We start from the raw sequence: 26,416 nt of genomic DNA on the forward strand, positions 1-26,416 counted from the left end.
CTCGTTGCTGTCTTTGGGCTCTGGAAACGACTGAACAACTGCGTCGTTAACGCGTAAAGCAAGCTTCGTATCCTGGTTTGAAGACCAGGTATTGCGACCCAAGAAGACGACGAGCCGGCTGCTCTTCATGCATTTTATTTAGTTATTTAAGGATTACCAACAGGGCTTACAGTAAGACATAAAATAACATTGACATGTATAGAGCAATTGACAACTGCAACTCTAATTAGAGGCAATCACAGCATGCATTACATTAATATATCAACAGAGATTTAACAATACTAGAGGTCCCGCAGTAGTCGACATTCGACTCTAATTAATTGGAATTGTAATTTTGTACACTATTATGATTGTATTTCATACTTCTAGAATCACAAATTTTGGACTACACTATAAAAAAATATTAATAAAGAAACAATATTTAATCTATCCCCAATTTGACCACAGACGTCAAGAACAAAAGTTTGACAATAAATGGTATGCACGCGTGTGTGTGTCAAATACATGGTATGTAGTGTGTGTAATGTTTTCTTTATTGATTTAATGTATCTTTTATGCATAATTTAAAAAAAATATTAGCATTGTGCACTTCTTCTCTATATTCTCTATAAGTGTGGAAAATTTCATACTCCTCCGTCCGCGCAATTTTCGTAAAAAGGGATACAAAGTTTTTGCTTCACGTATTAATATATAGACTAATTATAATTAAAAAAAACAAAAGAAAGACAACAAGGACAGTAATACCCGAGTACTCAGACCAAGGCTGAGGCTGAGGTTCAACTACAACTTTTTGTAATTTTGTTCCTGAATATTGGAAGGGAATTGCCAGACATTAACCGGGAATTGCCAAACATTAACCGGGTGACGGATAATCCGACTCCCGACCCACGTTGGTATTAAGCCAGCCCAGAAAACAAAGCGTTAAAGAAATTGAAATTGTTCAAAAGTTGTATATATAATTAGCGATCCCCCCTCGCTTCGCTTCGGAAACATTAAATTTTCTTATTGATAGCTGAGTCCCGCGATGTTACCCGCGGTTATTATCGTACCGCGCGTGACGCCGCGGGGCGAAGCTAGTCTAAAAAAAGTAGCCTAAGCTACTCCTTATATCATCAGCTACCTATGAGTGAAAGTCTCGTCAAAATCGGTCCAGCCGCTCCAGAGATTAGCCGGAACAAACAGACAGACAATAATTGTGAAAAATGTTATTTTCGTGTACCGTATATATATTCACATGCATGTAGTAAGAAGCGGTTATTTTAATATTATATTCTTTGTATTAAAAGGTGTTTAGTTCAAATAAATTCGACACGTATCAACAACAGTAACTGATATTGAACATGAAGATTTTTGAAATGCGAAACACATTCGCGCACGTGACCGTTGGCATTTTAAACAGGCGTCCTTTTTTTCCTTTTGTTGCTTTAAAATTCCGCCAAGTATCAGAGAAACCCGGCTACGCTTTCTGCGACTATCGCTATACGCATAAAAGACATCCTTTGATTCCAAAACTACTAGCGCAAAACCTGTCGCTTGCTGACTGTACTATAACTTTACAAGCAAAAACTTTCCCTAGACTGTCAACAACAGATGTACGAACTTTTATGTCAAACAGATAAAAGACGTCTGAGCCAATGAACTACAAACCAATATTCATTTCCGCAAAAGAACAGAGAGAGTAACAGAACATCATAGATTGCTTAATGCCTCTGCGAACAATTTTAGATTCCAAACGATTTGTGGGACTACAATAATTATATTATCGACAATACGAACGAAAGAGTCCTCTTAATGTATGAATGCTATAAAAAAACATTATGTACCGTATAAGATACTGTCATCTCGTTTTTACCAACGCACCGCCTGCCACTGGAGTAGAGTTCATCCATACTATCTGGAGCCACTGCGGTCATCCACAGTGCGTTTCCAGAGGTCTTTTTTGCCACGTACCATCCGGCTATGGAATGAGCTACCCTCCACGGTGTTTCCCGAGCGCTATGACATGACCTTCTTCAAACGAGGTTAATGGAGAGTATTAAGCGGTTGGCAGCGGCTTAGCTCTGCCCCTGGCATTGCTAAAGTCAATGGGCGACGGTAACCACTCACCATCAGGTGGGCCGTGTGCTCGTCTGCCTACAAGGACAATAAAAAAAAAACATACGAAAATCGTACATAGTTCAATTCGATCGGATGACGTGCGATCTTTTTAAAAATACAGGAGAAACAATGAATCTAGTTTATTACGATAATTACAGTTAATTGAAATCTGGGCTGACACATGCCTTTTAATTATGATTAAATGATGTATTTATAGTTTGTTAATTGTCTGTAAAAGAGAGAAAGCAAATTACAAAAGTCACATAAAATGCATCGTGCTTAATCGTTTAGATCACTCATCATTAAGATTGATTGTTTTTCAATATTTTTAAATTATTTGTGCTAGTATTTTTATTCTCCACTAGCGACCCGCCCTCGCTTCGCTTCGGAAGCTGTAATTATTGATTTCTCCACTATTTAATTGATGTTATTATACATATAAACCTTTCTCTTCAATCACTCTATCCATTAAAAAAAAACCGCATCAAAATCCGTCGCGTAGTTTTAAAGATTTAAGCATACATAGGGACAGACAGATATATGGACAGAGAAAGCGACTTTGTTTTATACTATGTAGTGATGCTATACAAACACATATATACAAAAAAAACTGTACATAATTCAATCCGTTCGAATGACGTGCGCTCTTTTTAAAAATATCGAATTTGGGCTGACACATGCCTTTTAATTATGATTAAGTGATGTATTTATAGTTTGTTATTTGTCTGTAAAGAGAGAAAGCAAATTAAAACAGTCACTTAAAATGCATCGAGCTTAATCGCTTAGATCACTCATCATTGAGATTGATTGTTTTCCAATATCTTATACCTTTAAACGAGCAATTCTTGTATATATATATCTTGAATATCGGAAACGGCCCCAACTATTTTCATAAAATTTAGTATTTAGGGGATTTCTGGGACGATAAATCGATCTAGCTACGATTTATTTTCAGAAAATGTTTTTTTATTCGTGTTTTCAATAATCAACTCTTCCCGACATCTATTGGCGAATAATAAGACTATTTTTCTTACTTGAGGGCAACTAACCGCTTTAAAGACACAACAAGATGGCGTTATCAAAAAAGAAAACCGAGCAAAGTTCGGTCATCATCTAGTTTTTAATTAATTGTGCTAGTATTTTTATTCTCCATTTATCTCCGTTTCTGTAATCTCAATATATGTTTATGTATTATAATTATGACGCTGTATGATTGGTGTATGCCGTATGTTGAACATTAAAATAATTACAACAACTATCACCATTAATGTATTGCTATAGATTAGTTAATTGGTTCGTCGGTAATGTCTTAATAGTTGCACGTGCTTACGGCCCGCTTAGTGTTGAGTGGTCTGGAGCTTAATGATCCTGACTGCTGTACCTGAGGTCAATAACCTGTCGGAGTGAAATAAAAATATGCATTCGAATTATATCTCACATACGCTATAAAGTCACTTATGCAATTTTTGTTAACACTGAACCTGAGTATGAGAAAATACATTTTTTAGTCATTAGTTATAGTGGGACGAGAGAGAGGTTTGCTTTTACTGATGAAGTTTGTAATTTAAATATTATCATTTTATTTCTATAGCCTAGCAGAGCTATATGAGAATAATATAATAAGATATTGAAATTTCCAACGTTTCTCCTGAAAAATTACATAATTTAGAAGTAGAATAGTTTAAGAATGCAATCAATACATTATAGTATATAGCGTCTTCGATATCAATCACAATGCTGCATTTTATAAACGTTTTATTGTGTTCAAAGTTAACAAAAAGCTTACCTTGACACAAAAACCATTAAAGCTTTCAGTTCAAAGCGAAAGTACTCTTTCAGTGCTTTCGCTAAACACTCATATTGTATACCTAATGTCTATTGTCTACTATGTATTAACCGGCGGAGACAAAACAGCTTAACACCTTTTTCTTCTGTCTCTTAATGGATTTTCTTTTCTTTGTGTAGCTATTTATAAGTCAGGTTTATCAATATGTCGAAGAAATCACATTATTAACACCATCGTCAGATATCTTAAGGGCGAATAGGGTGATCGATCTAAGAGAAATCTTGAGTACACCTATCACTTTTGTTGTCTTAGAACAATTTAGAAATCTTCTCTTGACGTTAGCAAACGAAAACGAATGACAGTTCTTAGGACGGAGGCACCGCTCTTCAAGAAGGCTGGTTGGTAAGTGTACTGTGGCGGGTAGCCATCATACAACGCAAGATAATTGACAGATGCCTGAATATCGCTTACGACATTTTCAAGATAAAGCGCATATATACAAGTTCCGAACAACAACATTCGGACCGTCGGTCTACCGAGCAAATATCACCCGCTCGGTGGAAGATCTTTCCTCCGTCGTTTAAGCCTCCCCAAAGTACTAAGTGTGATAGCATCTACGCGTCTCCATCGGCTAGGCTCTGTCGTAGCACGAAGTTAGCCGAGATCCGACGATACCGCAATCGTGCTGCCACCTCTCGGGAATCGTGCTGCGTTTCGTTAACTACCAAACTAATGACGGTCTCCGAAAAATACATATTTTTGGAAATTGTATTTATTGCGTATGCTACTATTAGCTTCACCCGTATAAACATACAATATATGTACCTAACGGAATCTTTGAACGCATTTTTCACGCCCTAGATAGTAGATTTATAGGATGCGCTTTGCATGTCATGATTTTTTTAAGAGATTTTATGACCTGGTTACTAAGACCTTTAAGTCATGTCTTATTTTAATCTATATTTTTATTTATGAAAAATTATAATATTTTGGAGTGAAATGAAGATGATTATTTGAAACATTAATCAACTGGTATGAAATTAAATTAAATGAGATGAGATGATATGGCATGAAATATAATCTCAGTAAAATGCTGGTCATTTACTACAATTTTTTCAGTGGACTTTTTCGAGGATCTCGAGAAGTTACGTCCAGCGCCTTTGTTTCATTTTCCCACATTTGTGCATTTTCACGGATATTAAGCAGTCCATAAACCACCGTTATTACATATTTAAACCTGAAGAAACACTAAATAAACAAAACAACACTTCTCGCGTTCCCCGCATATCATGACGACAGCGCCAAACATAGATTATACACTTAATATTTGGCGTCAAATGATTTCTCACCAAATAACCAGTCTTCGTATATTTTAAATATATCACATAATAAATAGATAAATAATTTTCGATGCCAAAATGACTTCATTCAAATTAAATTTGCGGTTAACCACAAAAGCGTACAAAATTAAATGCACAAAACTTCTTTATTGGAATTACGTTGAATTCAAAAGTTTTAACCACAATTGTTTGTGAACAAATTTGACAATAACTCGTGATTGTGGTAAGGATTTATGGCAGGCTAATTAAATATTAATGATTGTCTTTAAAAGCGTGAATAATACGAGTACTAAATTCCATTTAATGTGATTGGATCGATATCGGAGATTAAGCTGGAAGTTTACTTAGGGCGAAACGACAGATGGCTCAAGCCAACAACGACAAAGAGGTCAGCTATCGAATTCGACTCGGGTAGGTAGCATCCGGAAAGCTACGCAGAATCTTTTAATACCAAATACAACAAAGCTCTTTGACTAGCGCGTTTTGCCAAAATTCGGTATTGAAAGCTTGAAACAACACTGGGTAGGGCACGCTATTTAGTGTAAAAACTCTTTACAATTTTTCACCACGGCGGTGCGCTGGTTCAATATTTTTGAAAGGAAGTTTTTGCGGGGGCGAGTTTATGCACAAAAAGAGCGGCAGGCCGAGGCTAGGCTATGAGGAGTAGACGTACCTGCCAACCCGTCGCTAGCTTCTTCTAGGCTGCAGAATTCAACGTCACTGCTGGACGACGCGTAATTGCGGCGACTTGACACGGCACTCTTCTAAATTATTTGTCCATAAAACTTGTATACCACTCGCGCAACGATGAATATGGTCGTCAGTAAAAGTTCGTATAATAGAAAATTAATAAGAGTCCATGAAAATATTTATGTGAAAAAACAAGCGGGGTGTGCGTGTACAACGCGTGCGGTGCGGTCGGCGATAGTCTTCTTTTTTATTTTTGACTTTTGTTTTTATATTCTTTTTTATAATTGGCCATGCGATAGGTTTTATGTCTATTCTCATGAAAAAAGAACCACTATTCTTGTTGTTGTACAAAGAGCAAAAAAACGTGTTAATCACACAATGTTTGCTCGATGTGTGAATCGAACCCACAATCCTCGGCGCAATAATCAGCGTCGCTAACTACTTCACCACCAAGTCCGTCAAACTAAAAGATTAAACCATAACAGTGGTATTAATTATGCTTACGGCTCACGAAAACAGAAGAAAATTCTATTATATTGCTACGCAGGTAAAAGTAACGCCATCTATCGCCGAATAGCAGTGACGAATATCAAAAGAACTAGTAATATCGAGAACGCTCGAGAAGTTTAACGCTATCTATTATCAAATAGCGGAAACACATATCTGGCCTTATCGAGAATGTTCTCGATAATTCCAGGGACGTCGTATACACTATAAAAGCGTTGCACGACACGAAAGCAGTAAGTAATCGGAACTACTCGAAGCGAAACAGCGAACGGATCACCAGATGCGAAGCGGAAGAAGAGAATTGAGAATTTTAAAGTGTTCCTTAAGTGTTCTGAGTGTTTAATACAGTTTTAGTTTGTACTTCGGTAGAAATTTTTATTTATCCCGAACAACAGTGCGTAACAATAATAATATTATACTATAAACTTATATTCGCGCGACTATGTACTTTGTATTTGACGAAAAAATTTGTATTAAATTTCAATTTTTTAACGGACTTCAATAAAGGAGAAGGTTCCCAATTCAACTGTAAGTTTTTTTTAAATGTTTGTTACCTCATAACTTTTGACTGGGTGAATCGATTTTAATGATTCTTTTTTTATTAGAAAACTGACGCTTTCCATGTGGTTCCATTTCAATTTAGTCTAATTCTGATAATGTTATCCATGAGAAAACTATATAAGTCATAAATTTGCATTAAGTACGTGCGCGACAAATAGATGAACAACTCAATAACTCAATATCACGCCAGCCGATTTCGATGATTATTATTTTTAGTGTATATTAATTTGTTTTGGAATATCTTTTTTTTTCTATTTGAGGTCGGTTTTTGTTAAAGCATGTCTATTTACAATTATTTATACGCATCAGTTTGGTGTATAACAAAAACTCTACCTTGACATCTGAACCATTAAAGAGATTCAAAAGCTCTATACAGAGCCGGCGAGCTTTCAAAGTCGGTAAATAACCGGGGAGGCCGTGAAAACGTTGCGCCGTTTCATCCGCGAAGCTCGAATGGCTTACGTAAACGAGCTTTGAATAGTGATGGACTTTTTTATGTAATGAATGAAAACTATTGTTCGCTTTTTAATTTTTTTATTTTATTTTTATTGCTTGGATGGGTGGACGAACTCACAGCCCACTTGGTGTTAAGTGGTTACTGGAGCCCATTGACATCTACGACGTAAATGCGCCACCCACCTTGAGATATAAGTTCTAAGATCTCAAGTATAGTTACAACGGCTGCCCCACCCTTCAAACCGAAACGCATTACTGCTTCACGGCAGAAATAGACAGGGTGGTGGTACCTACCCGCGCGGACCCACGAGAGGTTCTACGACCAGTAAATATGGGGAATCTCAAATTAAAAGCATCTCTATTCCTTCATTCCTTTTTTTATGTGAAACAAAGTCACGATATGATAGTCTCTCTCCATTTCCAATAGTCCTTAATCATCAGTGAGACCCTGAGTTAGTTCATCTACGTTATTTTATTGACAACTGTTACTTCGCACTTACTCCAAGCAATAGCTACATAACAGTATTCACGAATAAGTTCTAAGGGAATCAGAATATGGACTAAACAAACCATCGTACATAGGTTCACAATAAAAACTAGTTAATACTTTTTATTTGTTAAGCACAAAAAGAAATTCGTTTTAGTGAGTGCAGAAATGCATGATATTTGATTACTGCAGTTACATAAGTTTATGTCAACAGTATAGCTTTTTTTTTTTGGTCATGAGGAAATCGCCGGACTTCCGCCCTTTTCTGGGGATACTGGGCGGGGTATGTCAGAGTCGAACTGACTAAAACCTCCTGTCGCTCAACAACCAACGTCCAAACCTCGCATGAGACAGAACTCATGACAAGGCAAAGGGGGGAAAGTGAAGCGTTTAGTGCGGAGCACATCTCTCCCATCACCCTCCCCCTCGGGAGGCCGGACTGGCAGTCGTCGGCGCCACGACCACCAGCCCTCTCGGTCGGCAGACTGTCCGAAGCTCGCCTAGATGGCGCTGGTTAGAGTGGGTTACCCTACGGAATACCCTGCTGGGCCAGAACCAGCGTGGGTCGAGGATAGCCGGCCTTCCATCACCCGGATGCTCTTGCGTAAAACGCGTGCAGAGCAGCTTGCAATCCGTCTTCTTAGGCCCCCCTCGCCGGTCCCCAGACCGACATGTGAGGGGGACCCGAAACGCTTAGAGGGCCAGGGCTTGGGCGAGATCCGCCTCCCTGGCCCCCGCTCGACGGCGGCGGGATTGTGCGTCTCTCACGAGCCCCGCCGCCTCCTTCTGCGAGATGGTGCACTCACAGAAGTCGAGCATCGCCTTCCACGACTCGTCGTCGCCGAGCATCGATACCGCAACACTCGGCAACGACAAGTCGGTTCCTATTTTTGCGACGAGGACACGGCGCCACCCCTCCCATGCGGGGCAGGCGACGAGCGTATGCTCTGCCGTGTCCAAGTCGCAACCACAATGGTGGCACTCTGCCAACAGTATAGCTAACATGCATTCGTGCTATAAAAGTTTTTATTAAATTTTAAGGTAATTCAAATTGATCTCCATCGATCTTCAAACGTTACTGATTATTAATTGAAATATAAAGTTTTTCCACGGGAAAATTCGTCACTTCCAACGTTTTAGTCCACATTAGTACTAAACACATTTCCCTTCGAAATAACAAACACAGTTATTACAAAATAGACTAAATAATAGATAATTTTCTTTTAATAGTTTCTTATAGATAGACGCAAGCTTTTGTGGTGTTCTGCACTTTTAGTAAAGTTGAAGAGTGACATTCCTAAAGCTCGAATATACATATAATACATAAAAACGTAGGAGAACGTTGCGTTCATAAAACATTTTGCTGATTTATCAATTTTAGCGAAACAAATGGGTCGAGTGATTCTATTAGATCGTTAATTACCGCTTACTTAATTACTTTACATTACCGCTTCGATTGCGTCTTTATAAAAATAAAATTAACATAAGCAATTTTTTTTAATTTTTTTTTTGCTTAGATGGTTGGACGTGCTCACAGCTCACCTAGTGTTAAGTGGTTACTGGAGCTCATAGACAACAACAACTCTACAACGTAAATGCGCCATCCACCTTGAGATATAAGTTCTAATTGATTTCGGGAGCGGTTCTCTATATATTATTATGAGCTGCATACTGATTCACAATATAAAGCTGTTTATTATTTAATAAAAGGGCGATAGCATAGTGCTGTTAACTATTTTCTGAGGCATGAATGAGAAGCGATTTATGTTGTATAAGACGTTTTACTATAATTGCAATTCATGGTTACAAAAATTGCTCCTAGCATTGGGAATTATATTGTGGAACGAAGACGGTTATTACGAAGTATGTTTTATGACCTTTCAAATAATAGTAAAAATCGTTAAGCTTACGCTTGTCAGATTAACTTCTTTTGTTTATACGGCGGTTAGGAACGTGGTCCTGATTTCGGTTTGAAGAGTAAGCATCATGATTCATTGTTAAGGCAGTTCTGCATCACGAATACAAATGTAGTATCTGTAGTTTCTTTTTGTTGCTTGCAAGTCTTTTAACTTTCCAAATATCCTGATAGCTGAAATAAAAAAATTCATATAGTTGAGTTGGTTACTTATAATTTATTTAACTTTCCAAATGTCTCTCAAATAAATGCGTTTATTTGAGTTACGAAATTCTTCGGAAATTCCTTGGTGTACATGTTTCAATCAGGGATTTTGAATGTACATATGTCGGTCATTAAAGTGATAAAGGTTCAAGGTGTCTTCAACTGGCAACAAATCTATGTTCTTTTTTTATATTTGAGGGATTACCGGTGGCCCGGAGGCCTTTCCAGTTTCACAAGGACTGGTGGGCGAGTAAAGGCTCAGCTAGGAGGGGTGGTATTTGCTAACAACTACCCGAGCACCTCCAAGGGAGGCCTAAGAAGTCAAGAGTAGCTGCTTCGCGAATCTAAATCTATATTCTTCATCTTTCATTAACAGTCCCTAAACGGATGTTGGTGATCATCAAACTTATTTCCGTCCCAGTTCGGGTTCAGAATAGGGATGTAAAATTATTTGGTACTAGACTTGATATAAGCAGTTTACTAAAAATTCTATCGCTTCTCTCATTCTATCTGTTTCTTTTCAGAATAGTGCACCAAATTCCTATTATGCACAAATGCAAAAAAGTCTTAATCCACCTTTGTTAATCTCGTTTCCTCGCGCATAATTAAGTAGTTTTTTTTTCAAATAACCGACCATGACATTGGCTATGCCTGTATTGTTTTACTTATGAATCGTGTTCGCTTGATTTCTGGAAATTTCTGGAGAAATGCTAGTGTAAATCCGTGTTCAAGCAATTTCTATTTACAGATAACGATGATTCGAATACTGGTACCGAAGCCAACCATCTCGCAACGCTGCCGGAAGAGGAAGCAGTAGTCGCCATGATGGGACTCCCTAAAGCCGGGGAAATCACACGAGCGCAGCTTAGGATCAAGGAGAGCAAGGAATTTAAGGTGATCGACTAATATTTCAAGGCTTCCGAATTGGGTCATTTCATTTAAAGATTAGTAGATAAGTAAGTGGCTTAGTAGACAAGACGGCCGTATTTACATAAAAAGCTTGCAAAATTTACAGCTTTGCGTAATTTATATTAACAAACATGAATCCGCAAAGGTATCCTATTTCTGCTGCGAAGTAATCATAACGCCATGACGTGATTCCCGGGGTCCATTGACTTGATAATGTGAATGTCCTGAGGTTAAAATCTCTATTGTATGGTATAAAGGCTCCACCCTTCAAAACGGAACAAACGAGTGCTTTGTGGCAGAAATAGGCAGGGAAGAGGTGCTATATACTCACAACATCTACCGGGTATTCCCATCAGTCGATACAGGCACAATGACGATGTCAGCTTTCTCTTAGGATTGGGCAGGTGGCTTGTCAATTTGAATCGAGTGGTATGGGGTGTTGTCCATTATTATAATAGATGTTTCAGGGAGGCTACACAAGATTGAGATAAACCTTTCAGTAAACTTTTCTCCGTTCATTTCTTCATGATAGTCTCCAGTGGTTTTTGACGCAATAGCCATGAGAGAACCTCCGACAAACCCGTTCATGGTTCCGTGGTGACAAATTATAAGTCGCGATCCTTTTCCAACAGGAACTATGGACGTAGATTTTCCAGACTCTGCGGTTAGCATTGAGCCATGTTTCATCCAAAAACACACAATTTTGCCATCTTGCAATATCTTTCACTTGCCGTAAAGAAGTATATGTTGCCATCACGATATCAAATATTTACATCAATATTTTGCGTTTATTACATTGTAGACAACAGTCTACTCAAGGCCTCAGATACTTTCTTATACCAATGAACAAGCCACACCTGGGTAATATTAAGGCAAACTTAAGGCTTAACTTGAATTGTATATTGACATTTTGCTTGTTACAGAACACAGTAGACAAATTGGTGCAAAGAGCGAACGCGTCTATAATCATAGGAACGTCTTCGTGGAAGGAGCAATTCGCGGAAGCCTTAACCGCCAATTCAGGTGCATAATGATGTGTGAACTAAAATACAACTAATTCCTTGATTAAATGCTCGAATATATTTTAATAAAATAAATAACTACGCTATAAAACTATCTTTATATATATAAATGAATTGCTGTTCGTTAGTCTCGCTAAAACTCGAGAACGGCTGGACCGATTTGGTTAATTTTGGTCTTGTATTATTTGTGGAAGTCCAGAGAAGGTTTAAAAGGTAAATAAATATGAAAATGCTCGGAATTAAATAAAAATAACAATTTTGTTTATCCTTTGATGTGTCCCCGTCGGACGGATTCCTTTTGTTTGTTTTAAGTTTATTTTATATAAAACTTTAGGTCTTTTATTTATCGATTGAGGCACTACGAAGTCTGCCGGGTCAGCTAGTAATACTATAAAAATCTACGCTATAAAAATAACTTAAAATCATTGTAACTTAAATAAATTCTTGTAACATTTGTCGCTGAGTTTTACCGAAAAAAAATGACATAACAACTAGGTATTTCATATAGTGTCGTCAAGAAATATCAGAAAACGGCACAAGAAATCGAATCTGCTCACATTTCGTGCGTTAAGTGATTATGTTTATTGTACTAGAATCCTTTTTTCATTTGGAATGCATCGTTCTCATCTTATACGCGTTAAAATTTGATTTAATAAGACATTGAAAAACACATTTAAATAGGTTACTAACAAGATATGTTAGTATGTTCGGGTGTTTGTCTGTGCGCCTGTACAACAAAATCCCACAAGATGCTCAGAACCTACATATACATAGGTTTAAGAAAACTATTAAAGAACGTCTGTGCAATAAAGCTTACAATAAAGTCAATGATTATCTAGAAGATTGCACAAAGTGGGAATGAGTTGCTCGCTCCGGGCATTTCAATATCGTAATAATTGTTACGTTATAATACTCCTTGAAAAAATGAATATTTAAAAAAAATCTAATATTTAAAAAAAAGTACTCTAATATTTAAAAAAAAAAAGACATGCCCGCTGAGTTCCTTGCCAGTTCTTCTCAGGACGGAGGCTAGTTTTTGTGAATTGGCGGTAGTTCTTGTTGACGTTCAACAAGTATGTACTTTCATTTATGTTGAATAAATTTTTTTTGATTTGATTTGATTTGATTTGTACCGCCTATTGTACAAACGTATCTGCTTGTTGACTGTTTTCTGATGTTAATTGTGTTTTGGTGTGCAATAACATAAGCTATATATCTCTCTCTCTCTCTTTATGAGTTGATATGTTAGAGATATCGTACTTTTTGGGTCAAGTTTATATGTTTTGTACCACTCTTTACATCTTCCTCATTCCTCATGTAACATTAATAATTTATTTCCAGGTTCAGACGACCCAGACGAGCCTCCTTCGTGCTTTGACTACGTGCTCCACGTGGTCACTTTGTTCTGGAAAATCATATTCGCTTTGATACCACCGACAGGTGATCATTTTGTTTATCTCGGAACTTAGAAGGTTGTGTGGTCATACACTCTCAAATATATGTTCTAAAGATTTCTTTCGGAAGTCCGCCATCACTTCTCATCATAACTACGCGTTACTGAAGCAGAGCTTACTCCCAATACTTGGAAAGACCGCGTTCAATGTGATCATTTATGTCACGTACCATCCGGCTTCGTAAAGAACTTCTTCCAGCGTATTTTCTGTGTGCTATGGATACAGTGATCAGGCTGTGCCGCCGACACTCCAGAGATTGAAGAGTGATAGCTCCCAATCACCATCTAATGAGCTATAGTTTCGGATACTTAGGCTTTATAAAAACTTTTAAGAATTAGTAATTTTAACCCAACATATTTTCTATAGCACGAACGAATCTTTAATAATTACTAGTGGCCCCGCAGTAGTCGAAATTCGACTATAATTAATTTAAATTCAAAGTTTAACCATTATTATGATTCTATTGTCATACACTATTATAATTCGATAATATAATCACAGTATTCGCCAAAACTGCACTATAGATCAATAATATTAAAGACAAACAATATTAATCTATTCTCAATTCGACCACAGACTTTAAACAATAAAAAAGTTTCCCAATTGACAGTAAACAAAGAGTATATCTTTATGTAGGTATGTGTTGTGTCAAATACATGGTAGTGTGTGTAATGCTTTTTTTATTGATATAATGTGTTTTCTATGCATAATTAAAAAAAAAAATTGGCATATTGCACTTCTTCTCTATATTCTCTATAAGTGGCGGAAATTTTATACTCCTCCCTCCGGGCAATTTTCGTAAAGAGGGGTACAAAGTTTTTGCTTCACATATTAATATATAGTTAGATCCTAGTTATTTTGAACTGTCTAACTCGATTAACTTTATTCAGACATCGGCGGTGGCTACGTCTGCTTTGTGGTTTCGATAATTTGCATCGGCCTGGTGACGGCTGTGATTGGAGATGTTGCGTCACACTTCGGCTGTACTCTTGGCATCAAGGATTCCGTCACAGCCATCGTATTCGTGGCTTTGGGTACGAGTATTCCTGGTAAGTGTCTAGGTTATTGATATATTGACTTTAGAGGATCCTAAGCTGAAATTTTCTATCCGGATACGTGACTCTGATAAACATGAGCTATAACTACAGCATTTTCATCATATATAGTACCAGAAGTATCATCTATAATATCCTGGTCTCCTTCCCTAATTACTACCAAATTTAAGTGAAATTTATTATACGAGATCAAAAAGTAGTGAGAATGACTCACTCCTTGGTAAATTGAAGGAATACTTAAGGGGAAACAGGCACGAAGATGATAACGAGGTGATGCATGCCGTGGAGAGCTTTTTGCACGACCAAGACAAAACTTTTTTTTGGAAAGGGATTGAGGTCTTGGAAAAGTCGGTGTGTAGAGAGATTCGGAGACTATGTAGAAAAATACATTATTTAGTTATCAATAGTCATTATATTCTATCTTATTCTCACTACTTTTTGATTCTCTTAGTATAATGAATCATAAGCGTAAATACCACATATTATTATACACACTCTACATAATTATGTATTTGATGCGAAATAATTAGCTGGATAATCAGATTAAAACACAATTCCAGGATGACTTTCACCTCTGTCTGAAAAAGGCATTGATACTGAATCCATATGACTCATTATACATATTTTACAAACCAGATACAAGAAACAATATCATGTCTCACCTAGATGAGACACGATATTGTTTACTAACTAATAAGTTTAAAAATTACCGGAGGGAGAATCTAGATATTGACTCGGTAACACTCAGATGTCTAAAAGAAGAATTTTAAAACACCTGATTCTGATATTTGGAATACCAAATTTGAATTAAATACCTATATTCTAAAGACGTCTATCACCGAGAAGGTTGCCAAAAAAAAATTGTTTATGGGCTCATAAGGAATTTTTTATCGACATAATGTATTCAGCTAATATCGACAGGCAAGCACGCAACACACAGCCTTATTACATGCCACTAAAGATAAAAATACGAAACCCTAGTTTTCTAGTTGAGAGTAAATACCCTAACTAACAATCCACTTAGGCAATTGAAGGCACCCCTATATATTTTCTTAGACACGTTTGCGAGTAAAGTGGCCGCTATCCAAGATAAGCACGCGGATGCTTCTGTTGGCAACGTGACCGGCTCTAATGCTGTGAACGTGTTCCTTGGTATCGGCGTCGCGTGGACAGTGGCCGCTATCTTCCACTGGAGTAAGAACGAGAAGTTCCACGTGGACCCTGGGAAGTGAGTATCGAAGATTGACAATAAATTCATGGGATATATCGCAAAAAAAATTGTTGTTGGTGTGTTTATTATAGATTGGAAGATGACGCTTAAAATTTTTTTTATTGGCCTTTTAGGCATACTAGCATATGGCCCACCTGATGGTGAGTGGTTACTGTCGCCCATGGACTTCAGCAATAGCAGGGACAGAGCCGAGCCGCTGCCTAAAATTATCAATAAATGTCCTCAATTGTCATTTATCGATCATTTGATTTGATTGTAAACCTCAATTGTCGTTAAATGATTATTGGAGCTCAAAGGTGTCAATTACTTCGATACAAGAACTGTTTCGTCCCTTAGTAGTAGTAGTGGCTAGAAAAGTGTTGAAGGCATCTTTACCAGAGGTAGAGCATCTTGTGAAACCATAATGGGGTTTCGGTTTGAAGAGTGGGGCAGCCGTTGTATTGTTAAAACTGAGACTTAAAACCCATGTCGCAGGGTGGGTATTGACGTGGCTTATATCTATGAGCTCCGTTAAATATTAAACACCAGGTGGGTTGTGTACTCATCCACCTGTCTACGCAGTAAATAAGTAAAATAATAATAATCGAGAATTGGACATCATGTTCTAAGGAGCGTGGTGATATTTACGTTGTGAGGTTTGTGAAAATCATGACTTCGTTTCCAAACACCACTTCCTTCTACATTTTTAGTGAAAATTTTATGAGGTCCTTCAATCTAGTTTTTTTATTGTATGATATAATTTTTGTTTGTCAGACCAACTTTGTGTTACTGGTGGTAAGGACCTCTGGTGAGTTCGCACGGGTAGGTACCACCACCCCGCCTATTACTGCCGTGAAGCAGTAATGCGTTTCGGTTTGAAGGGTGGGGTAGCCGTTGTAACTATACTGAGACCTTAGAACTTACATCTCAAGGTGGGTGGCGCATTTACGCTGTAGATGTCTATGGGCTCCAGTAACCACTTACCACCAGGAATAATTTTGTTTGTCCGATGGATTTTCTTAGATAGTTGGACTGAAATAAAAGAACTACATTATGTTTATATTCTTCTGTAGCCTAGCCTTCAGCGTCACGATGTTCTGTTCCGAAGCCGCTCTAGCCGTCCTTGTCCTGGTGCTGAGAAGACGTCGAAGTATTGGCGGGGAGCTCGGCGGACCACGCGGCATCAAGATCGTAACTTCCATGTTCTTCTTTTCCCTGTGGCTAATCTATCTAATCATGTCTGGCTTGGAAGCCTATGACGTCATAGAAGGTTTTTGAAAATTTGGCTCCGACTATATCGATATGTTTAGATTGTCGCGAAGACACGTTGCTTCGGGGATTTGAACTGGTCTCTCAAAATGTCCTAGCGTCGTATGAGCCAAGTATCGAAATGTTTAAAAAAAAATATTCCTACTAAAAATATCCTTCTAAACTATTTATTCCTATAGCATGCTGTTTCGTCAACTCTCTTTAGTAATGTTAAGAATGTGCTTGCATATCCGATTTTTATTCTGCGGCTGTTGATTCTTAATTAACTAAATTATTTGTCTCTCGTGAATTCTGCCAGCCCTATGTTCAGCAGTACGCAACATAGGGTTGACACGTCGTCGATAATGACTAAGTAAAAGTCAGCTTTACGCAGTCGCAATTTATAAATCGCAAATGCGAACACCCTATTAATATTGGTAGCCTTCAAGGCTGTGGTATTTTAGGCGTATATGTAGATTTAAACGTGTTAGTATTTGTAAATGAATATTAAATATATTTGTGATGACTTAAATGTTATTTGTAAGCGACAGCTACACTTGTTTTGAATCGAAAATAAACAACGTCCTTATTCGCGTGGTCAATTAAAGAAGCATTCTTCATTCATACTAATTTGTTTTAATATTCAATTTGAATGCGTACAAAAAAAAGATGATTATTTTACTCGTGGTAGGGGGTGTATTATGAGTCCTCGATATTTCAGCTGCGAACTAGTAGTCGGTCCGACTTGAAGAGTGGGACGTGTACTATAATATTTATTATACATAACTAAATCTTCAACCTCACGTCTTAAGTAAAAGTAGGTGGATATCGTGCGGAGTTTATTCACTTCACATAATATAATATTGAAACATCAAAACCTATTCAACGAATAAAACATTTGCAGATTTGAAACAAATAATTTTTTTTGTATTAATTAATTGCAACTAAACTGAATTATTTTGAAAGTTACGACGGGCTCACGGTAAGTTTGGTTATAAGCGAACCACAAGCCATCTTATGGGGTTTGCGACACGCGTTGCGACACCAATTTGAAGTTTCCTTGCATGATTAGCTATCGTACTCTTCATAATGTAAGGTGGCAGCAATCGACAGAACAATGCTTACTTTACTATCAATCTAAACTCAAATACAATAGGGGTACTTATTAAATAAATCCGGTGTACAGAGTGTGGCCGTGACGCGAAACTATCTCACGAATGTTCTAATTTTTTACTGGTGGTAGGACCTCTTGTGAGTCCGCGCGGATAGGTACCATCACCCTGCCTATTTCTGCCGTGAAGCAGTAATGCGTTTCGGTTTGAAGAGTGGGGCAGCCGTTGTAACTATACTGAGATCTTAGAACTTATATCTCAAGGTGGGTGGCGCATTTGCCTTGTAGATGTCTATGGGCTCCAGTAACCACTTAACGCCAGGTGGGCTGTGAGTTCGCCCACCCATCTAAGCAATAAATAAAAAATTATTACCCAAGAACCTGAGGATAATTTTAGTTTAAAAAGTTTTCGCACGACCGTTTCTCGACTGGAAAAACAGTCATTGGCTTTACCAATCTCATCGTCAGAGCTGAATATCTACTTTACTTACATTAATTCATTACGTTTCATTATTTGTTTACTCGAACAATTTATTTAAGTGCGGTAAAAAAAAAGACAATCTACAGATGAAGAATCAGAAACAGTCGGACTACAATAGAATTTGACGAAGCACTTTTAACCGAATGTTCCGTGGGGAGTGCCCTGAGGAATTGTTTGAGATGATCCCCTCATCTCCTTTTTATCATCGCACCTCCCGCCATCGGAGCAGAGTACATCCATATTATCCGGAACCGCTGCGTTCATCGACAGTGCGTTTCCAGAGGTCTTTTTTGCCACGTACCTTCCGGCTATAGAATGAGCTCCCCTCCACGGTGTTTCCCGAGCGCTATGTCATGTCTTTCTTCAAACGAGGCTTGTGGAGAGTATTAAGCGGTAGGCAGCGGTTTGGTTCTGTCCCTGGCATTGCTGAAGTCCATGGGCGACGGTAACCACTCATCATCAGGTGGGCCGTATGTTCGTCTACCAACAAGGGCAATAAGAAAAAAAAGTACTGTATCGGTATAGAAGGTTGCCCATGCGATGGACCGATCAAGTCAAGTCGGCAGTTAGCGGTTGTTTGCATGAGTGTACCGGCTTATCACAAACCAGGAGAAGTGGAGATTGCTCGTGAGGCACATATCATCTGCTCACAGCAATGATACTGAATAACGACCACGACCGCTCTGACAAGAGTGATACGACAAATGAGAGTGTATCCGTCGCGCGAAATTACCACACGAATGTTCTAATTACGTAAGAACCTGGGCATAATTTTAGTTTAAATAGTCTTTGCACGTTTTATCAATTTCATCTTCAGACCCGAATGGATACGTTACATTACTTCTTCACTGTACATTACTTCTTTACTTTACATTACTATTTTAATTTACATTACCTACTTTTACAATACGTTTAGGTACAGTCAAAAACAGCACAGTCTAGAGATGATGAATCAGAAACAGTCGGACTACACTCTAATTTGCCTGAAGCACTTTTAGCGTTTGAAACAAGAAAGTGTGTATCGTGTAGTCGGTGTTAATTAATCATTTTTTTCTTCTCGACCCGTTGTTCTTCGTTCGCTCCATTACCGGAAGCCGTTGAGAAAGATCCGTTCGTAGTATTATAATTAAGTCGCGTCGCTTCGCTTGTTTTAATTAAGACCTTCAGTTCATTAGAGGCGACGAAATGTGTTTGTGGCGAAAGGATTTTTTTGTCATGTCACGTTCGAAATTAGCCAGGTATTGTGAGACAGCTGAAAAGATTTGAAAATGATTATAGGTTTGTTATTTATACCTGACCACGTGTCGCTAGTTGGGCGATGATATTCATTTGAAAACACTGTTTTTTGACGGGTTATTACCACATTTAATGTGTTGCCATGATCACGGGTAGACTGTGGATAAAATCTCAAGAGTAGATAAACTTATTTACTTCTTTTTGGTCCGTCTTTGAGTGTTACTATGGAATTCAATGACTCGGCTTGACAATATATATATAGAGTTAGGGTATGACAACCCGTTAAGTATATTAGTGTGTATAATTGAAATAATCGTGAAATTTGAAAAAAAATCCGATGATATATGTGTTGAAGTCTATGGGCTCTATGAATTCGTCTATCACACAGTAAGGATATCGGTTGCTTCCTATTCGGTGAATAGTGCCCAATTTTAGGACAGTCATCGCTTAATACTCTCCGCAAGCCTCGTTTGAAGAAGGACATGTCATAGCGCTCGGGAAACACCGCGGAGGGAAGCTCATTCCATAGCCGGATGGTATAATTATAAAGCTAACTATAGACTTACCGGATTAGAATAATAGGGTTACTAACTTTTCATGAGTATTCGTTGAGATTCTTTGGCATTAGTATCGGCATGGCTTACGCAATCAAATATGCTACAGGAATTAGAGTAGAGTGAATATTCTTATATAAAGGTATTTTTAAATTCTAATGTCTTGTCTATAATTTTATTATTCTGTAATCGTATTGTATTTTGAAGATTCAGCCAAAAAAAATTTCTATTTAGTCTTAGTTTGTTTGAACATACTGGACTGATTCCGTTGATAATGTATATTTTCGATTACATATGTTGTTTGAGAAATTGTGTCCCATAGTAATAAAATCAAATTTATATCAACAAGAATGATTCTAAGAATAAAAAGTGTACTCCCATTTCAAGTCAAAACACTCTTGTTATTTATTTCAAATTATATGCAGGTAGAATCATGTACAATACATTTAGATTGTTTATATTTATTAGATTGTCAATGAACTTGCCGAGTTCAGAAGTAGTTCACTTTACGAAATAGAGGTGGCAATTTTATTAAAAAAAATGTACAACGAAATATTTTATTATATTCTATATTTAAACAAATTCTTTTCTAAATTTTATATGTTAAAATATAGCTTTTTGTTGTCTATGAAAGTAATCGTGGCACTGTTTAGAATGGCGTCTTTAAAATTAATATAACATAGAATTCAACATCATATTATCAGTGAAATAAATGCAACGAATGTAACATTCAATAAAACACCAAAATGTTTTTTATTACTATTAAATATATTATATTCATTAAAATAGAGATGCAATTATGTTAAATTCATAAACAATAAATAAAATAGTTATTTTATGTTGATAGTTACATATAATTTGTAAATAAATTCTAATTCTGAAAAAGGGCTATAATACTCTACACTCTCATTCTAATGCAATTCGCTAAGCTGCTTTTAGACTAATAAAAATTACCCATATTTGGTTTACCCCAATTATTTTAATTTAAAAAAAAAAGATTACATATTTCACTTCACTGCTGGTTCATGGTCACGTAACTATTGTGGTGAAACCACAGGAAATATTTACGATACTGTGCCTACAGCACGTCAGTATTGTCTGTATTATTGTAATAATAGGACGTGTCCACAGAACACTATTACCTGTTTAATTAACAATATTCGCTTACCATATTTGGACGGCTACACAAACATATACCATATACAGCACTGTTTTTTTCTTTCTTTTTCTTTCTGTGGACACGTCCTTTTATTAGAATAATACAGACAATAGTGACGTGCTGTAGGCACAAGACTCTTAATAACTTTATGGGAGTCAGTATCACGGTTATAAATTTTATAACAATTTAACTGGTTTTAACTAGGAATTACCTTTATTACCCACCTGTTCGTTGGTAGCCTAAGAGGCTATTCCGGTTTCTCGCGGACGGGTACGTGAGCTCACGGGCTCAAAATAAGAGAATTTGCTAACACTAACCCTAGCAAGAGTAATGCTTCGCAGAATCTACCACCGGGCAGAAGTTCCGGCGAGAGCCTCAATGGGGAGGAACTACAGTTCTATCTATATCTAACACAATGCAGTCATGCATTATAGAATACATTTCAGACTTTGGCCTCAGCTCAGCCTTGACTACTCTACACCCGGGCGGGGGATGCCTTCGTTGATCCATCTAATCAGTAACAAAAAAGTGTCTGTTCAGAATATCAATTCCTTCCCTAAACATAATTTACAAGAAGAGCTAGACACTTCACGTACCGTATAAGAAATGGTATAAATATTTGCCTTTACAAGAAAACGATACCATTTCTTCCTTTTCTTATCAGCCCACAGACGTCCACTGCTGGACATGGGCCTCACCCAAGCCTCGCCACAAAGATCGGTCCTGCGCTGCCCGCATCGATAATCATTATAATAATAATACAGCAGTTCATTCCTAGATCCCTACGTATCTTTATCTAGAATGTTTGCATATATGATAATTATCTTCAGCCTATTTCGGACCAAATATTTTGTTCGAATTTATTTTGTGTAGTTTTTTTAACGCCTTTTCGAATCTCTTAATAGCTTTTATAGTAAATATCTATTTAAATCTGAATATAAATATAATTAAATAAAAAAATAGGACAAAAGTAGAAGAGGCAAAGTAACAAAGTAGAACAAACTGAGGGAAAGTATTGGAGAAATTATTGTCCCAATGAATACACTGAAGTGGACTGATAAATCTTATCACGTACCCTTGTGACTAAAAGATTTTGTAACAATGCATTTTCAACTTAGCTGCCGATAAAAGATTGCTTCATCTTTGCGATTCTCTATTAAATCTCGAAAGATATGAAATTGTAAGATATGTTTAAAATTTAATAAAGACGTGAATGAATCCTATCCTACATATTTCTAAGCTTCATAGTCCAATCTAGTTGTATTTATATATTATAAAATAAATTACTTAAACTTATCTATGTTTGTAGAAATTATCATTGGTAAAAATGCGACTTAAATTTGATTACTTCTAGATATTTTTCAACCGATCGCATTGACGTCGTGTGTTTGTGTGTGTGTGATATCTCTTTAAACTATCAATAGTAATAAATAATTGTATATTTAAAATACAAATTAATATTAAATTAACTATCAATTCAATCAAGAAATCTGGGATCTTATAGTTGTACTCTATATTTATTATAATAAAATCTGTGTAATTTTTACAAATGATAATTTCTGTATAAAAAATAATGTATTTCCTAGCTATGTGTCGTACGTGTTAGCTCTTCATATTATAATTACATTAGTTATGTAACTAACTAGTCGTAATGTATTTATATAAGTTATTACAATTTCTTTTAAACGGTTCCTTCCTTAAAAAAAAACGAATATAAAAATATTATTTTATTAGAGAATTCAAATCTGAACTTTGGCTAGTAGTTTTACCCTAATAAAACAAGGTCATACTTCTAGAAACATATTTCAAAAATCTATATGATTAGTTTTCTGTAACTTCTTATTACTTTATTGTAAACCATATTTAATTTTATCAAGCTTTAAATGAAATAAAATTATTATTTTATTCACGTAAAAAGCTTGACGACTTAAATTCCTCATTTATATTTTAATTATTTTATCAGTCATTTTGCGGATCACCATAATTTATATACTGAGAGAATATTGTTATTTATGGATAATATGAGAGACAAAAGGGAATGGAAGGGAAAGCTTTTGAAGCTGAAACAAACTTATTATTTTTTGCTTTTCTTCTACCCGCAATGAATTTATAATAACACATAAGACAGATAAAATTTCTGAATCGCTAATAATCTAAAAAACTGACACCATTCCCAGCTGGTTCGTATTGTTCTCGCATATCAGCTGACGTAATTTTTTGTACATTGCGTTCTTGTAACAAAAATAATTGACGTATCTTAATTTTTCGATTCTACCCAATTTTTTTGTTATTTTTCAAAATTTTTACCTGAAACAGAAGACATGTTCCTTAATTGCAATCTATTAATAGTGGCGTGGTATTTACAAAAAAAGTCCTAAGTAATAGTAGCATACTAATTATTATTTTAGACTAGTGCTAAACAATTATTTAGAATGTTATTCTTGTAATTAATTGTATCTTGCCGATCAGAAACTATAAAAATTTATATTTTAAATTTAAATTAAATAATTATTTTAAATATATATTTATTTTTTAAATGTGTGTTCGATAAAATAATCTTGTTTTAAGCGTTTATCTTGTAGACTCATTCATTTCCTAGCGAACACTACTTCTGAAGTACGAAAAATAGAATGTTTTAACATTAAATGTGAATCTATTTAGTTGTGTAAAGTAATTTGTAAGCCGCACGCCGACCGAATGTTGAAATTATGTTATTTTTATAATTATTATTATTATTATTATTGTCATTGTTAATATAAAGTGTTTGTTAAATACTTAAATCTCGTGTTTCATTTATGATTACATAAAGTCAAGCCGCCAGTGTTTTTGCTATTTTATTAGTTGTTTTAGCATTGTGCATATTGTCCATAAGCGGCGCGGGTAGGAAGGTACCCCTGTGAGGTCGAGGTGGCGGATTTGTACCTTTTACTGGTGGTAGGACCGCTTGTGAGTCCGCGCGGGTAGATATCACCACCTATTTCTGCCGTGAAGCAGTAATTCGTTTCGGTTTGAAGGGCGGGGCAGCCGTTGTAACTATACTGAGACCTTAGAATTTATAATATCTCAAGGTGGGTGGCGTATTTAGATGTCTATGGGCTTCAGTAACCACTTAACACCGGGTGGGCTGTGAGCTCGTCTTCCCATCTAAGTAATAAAAAAAAATTGAGTTCTTATAGACGCGTGACGAAGATATTTGACGGGCTAAATTCCAACTTACATTAAAGCCCTAACACAGGGAGTTCATAGCGTAAATGGTACTATTTATTTTAGGATATGAGGTTGAAACGTCAATTGTATTGTACGGTTGTCTCAAAATTCAAACCGGAATGCATGATTGATTCACAGCAGAATTAGATAGTACTGTGATACCTACTCATACAAGTTGCTCTGCTATTGGTAATTACCTAAATTAAAATTTGAGTTTTTATGACGCAATATAACTTCATCCTTAGAAAGAGTGACGCAGTCGTTATGGCCTAAAGGATAAGACATCCGGTGCATTCGTATCTAGCGATACAACGGTTTTCGAATACCAGGCGGGTACCAATTTTTCTAATGAAATACATACTCAACAAATGTTCACGATTGACTTCCGCGGTGAAGGAATAACATCGTGTAATAAAAATCAAACGAAGAGTTAAGAGTTTAGAGAGAACGAGAAGTTAAAAAGCTCTCAATAAGCACACGGATATCGTATCTTTTAGGTAGTGATGACGTCGTATAGTTTTGATAGCGTTTTGTTTTCTATTCAAGTCGACTAATTATGGTTAAGTTTCCTATACGTAATTCAGCATTTACACCGACAAGATACTACACAGAATCGTTTATTAGCGGTCGAGATGGCGCCATGCGGTGACGTTTCCTGCGGTCTCTGCAGACGTTTGGCATAAGACAAAGAAGCAAGCGTTTTCTTGTTTTCAAATACTGAATTTTAAATCGAAGAAGAATGCGGAAAGTCTCGTTGAAGTAGCTTGTAAGCAGCTTAAAGAATTTAAATTAACACAAACTCTGGCAACTGCTTCGTCATAATATATATTAGAAATGATGCAAAGAATATCTTTTCAAATGATTTCATTTTCACAATTCTTTCAATCAGTCAATCAGCTCAGCAGAATATAAAGGATAAATTTGCATTTTACCCCTAGGCCCAGTTTTTTATAGAGTTCAATTTATTACATTCAAAATAGTATAGACAAATACATAATGATATATAATAATAATATAATATATGTTTGTTATGCTATTGTGGCGGTAGCTATCATAAAATGCAAGATATTTGACAGATGCCTGAATCTCGCTTACGACATTTTCAAGATAATCTTACATATATACCTACAAGTTCCGAACAACAACAACCACTTCGATAAAGCGGCACGACACGAGAACCCTCTCATCGTGGCCGCCGGTAACTACATTCCCGATCCTGCGGACAGAATGGAAAGCAGTCGACGTCGCCCAAAACACGTCATCTCGGATCCTCCCGATCCACTAACGGTGCTTCTAGGTACTTCAAGCACCGGTCACCGTTCTCGTCGAACCCGTCGCTTGCGACTAAGGGCTCGACGAGTAAATTAACTCTCAGACACAGCCCACAAAGTTTCTCGCCGTATCTTCTCAGTGGGTCGCGCTTCCGCTCCGGTGGTAGATTCTGCGAAGCACGACTCTTGCTAGGGTTCGTGTTAGCATCGTCGCCAGGTTTGAGTCCCGTGAGAGCTCACCTACTAGTTACAGTTACGCTGGAATAGCCGCTCCAGGCTACCAGCTCAGGTAGGAAAAAAAAAATAAAAAAATAATAAACAACATTTGGACGGTCGGTCTACCGAGCAATATCACCCGCTCGATTTTTACATAAGCCTTGTCAAGAGTATAGAAAAAACAATACACAAGTTATTTATTATCAAGAAAATAACCAAAAAAAACTATTCTTGAGGGAT

General features: G+C 36.7%; 1 protein-coding gene across 4 annotated transcripts in view; it reads left to right on the forward strand.

Moving 5' to 3' along the window:
* Calx (sodium/calcium exchanger 3) overlaps nt 1-24,262 on the forward strand; it is a 104,863-nt gene extending 80,601 nt beyond the window's left edge. For 2 of the 4 annotated variants that reach the window (XM_028185773.2, XM_028185774.2), the window contains 6 exons: nt 10,792-10,937; nt 11,876-11,975; nt 13,316-13,414; nt 14,319-14,477; nt 15,540-15,711; nt 16,767-24,262. In XM_028185773.2, the coding sequence (XP_028041574.2) occupies nt 10,792-10,937; nt 11,876-11,975; nt 13,316-13,414; nt 14,319-14,477; nt 15,540-15,711; nt 16,767-16,971 (881 nt within the window). In that variant the 3' untranslated portion in view covers nt 16,972-24,262. The remainder of the gene's footprint in view (nt 1-10,791; nt 10,938-11,875; nt 11,976-13,315; nt 13,415-14,318; nt 14,478-15,539; nt 15,712-16,766) is intronic. The other 2 variants (XM_089738704.1, XM_028185776.2) reach the window with 1 other exon arrangement.
* Nucleotides 24,263-26,416: the final 2,154 nt, after the last annotated feature.

Source organism: Bombyx mandarina, chromosome 25, assembly GCF_030267445.1.
Source record: "Bombyx mandarina strain Sakado chromosome 25, ASM3026744v2".
NCBI classification, from domain to species: domain Eukaryota; kingdom Metazoa; phylum Arthropoda; class Insecta; order Lepidoptera; family Bombycidae; genus Bombyx; species Bombyx mandarina.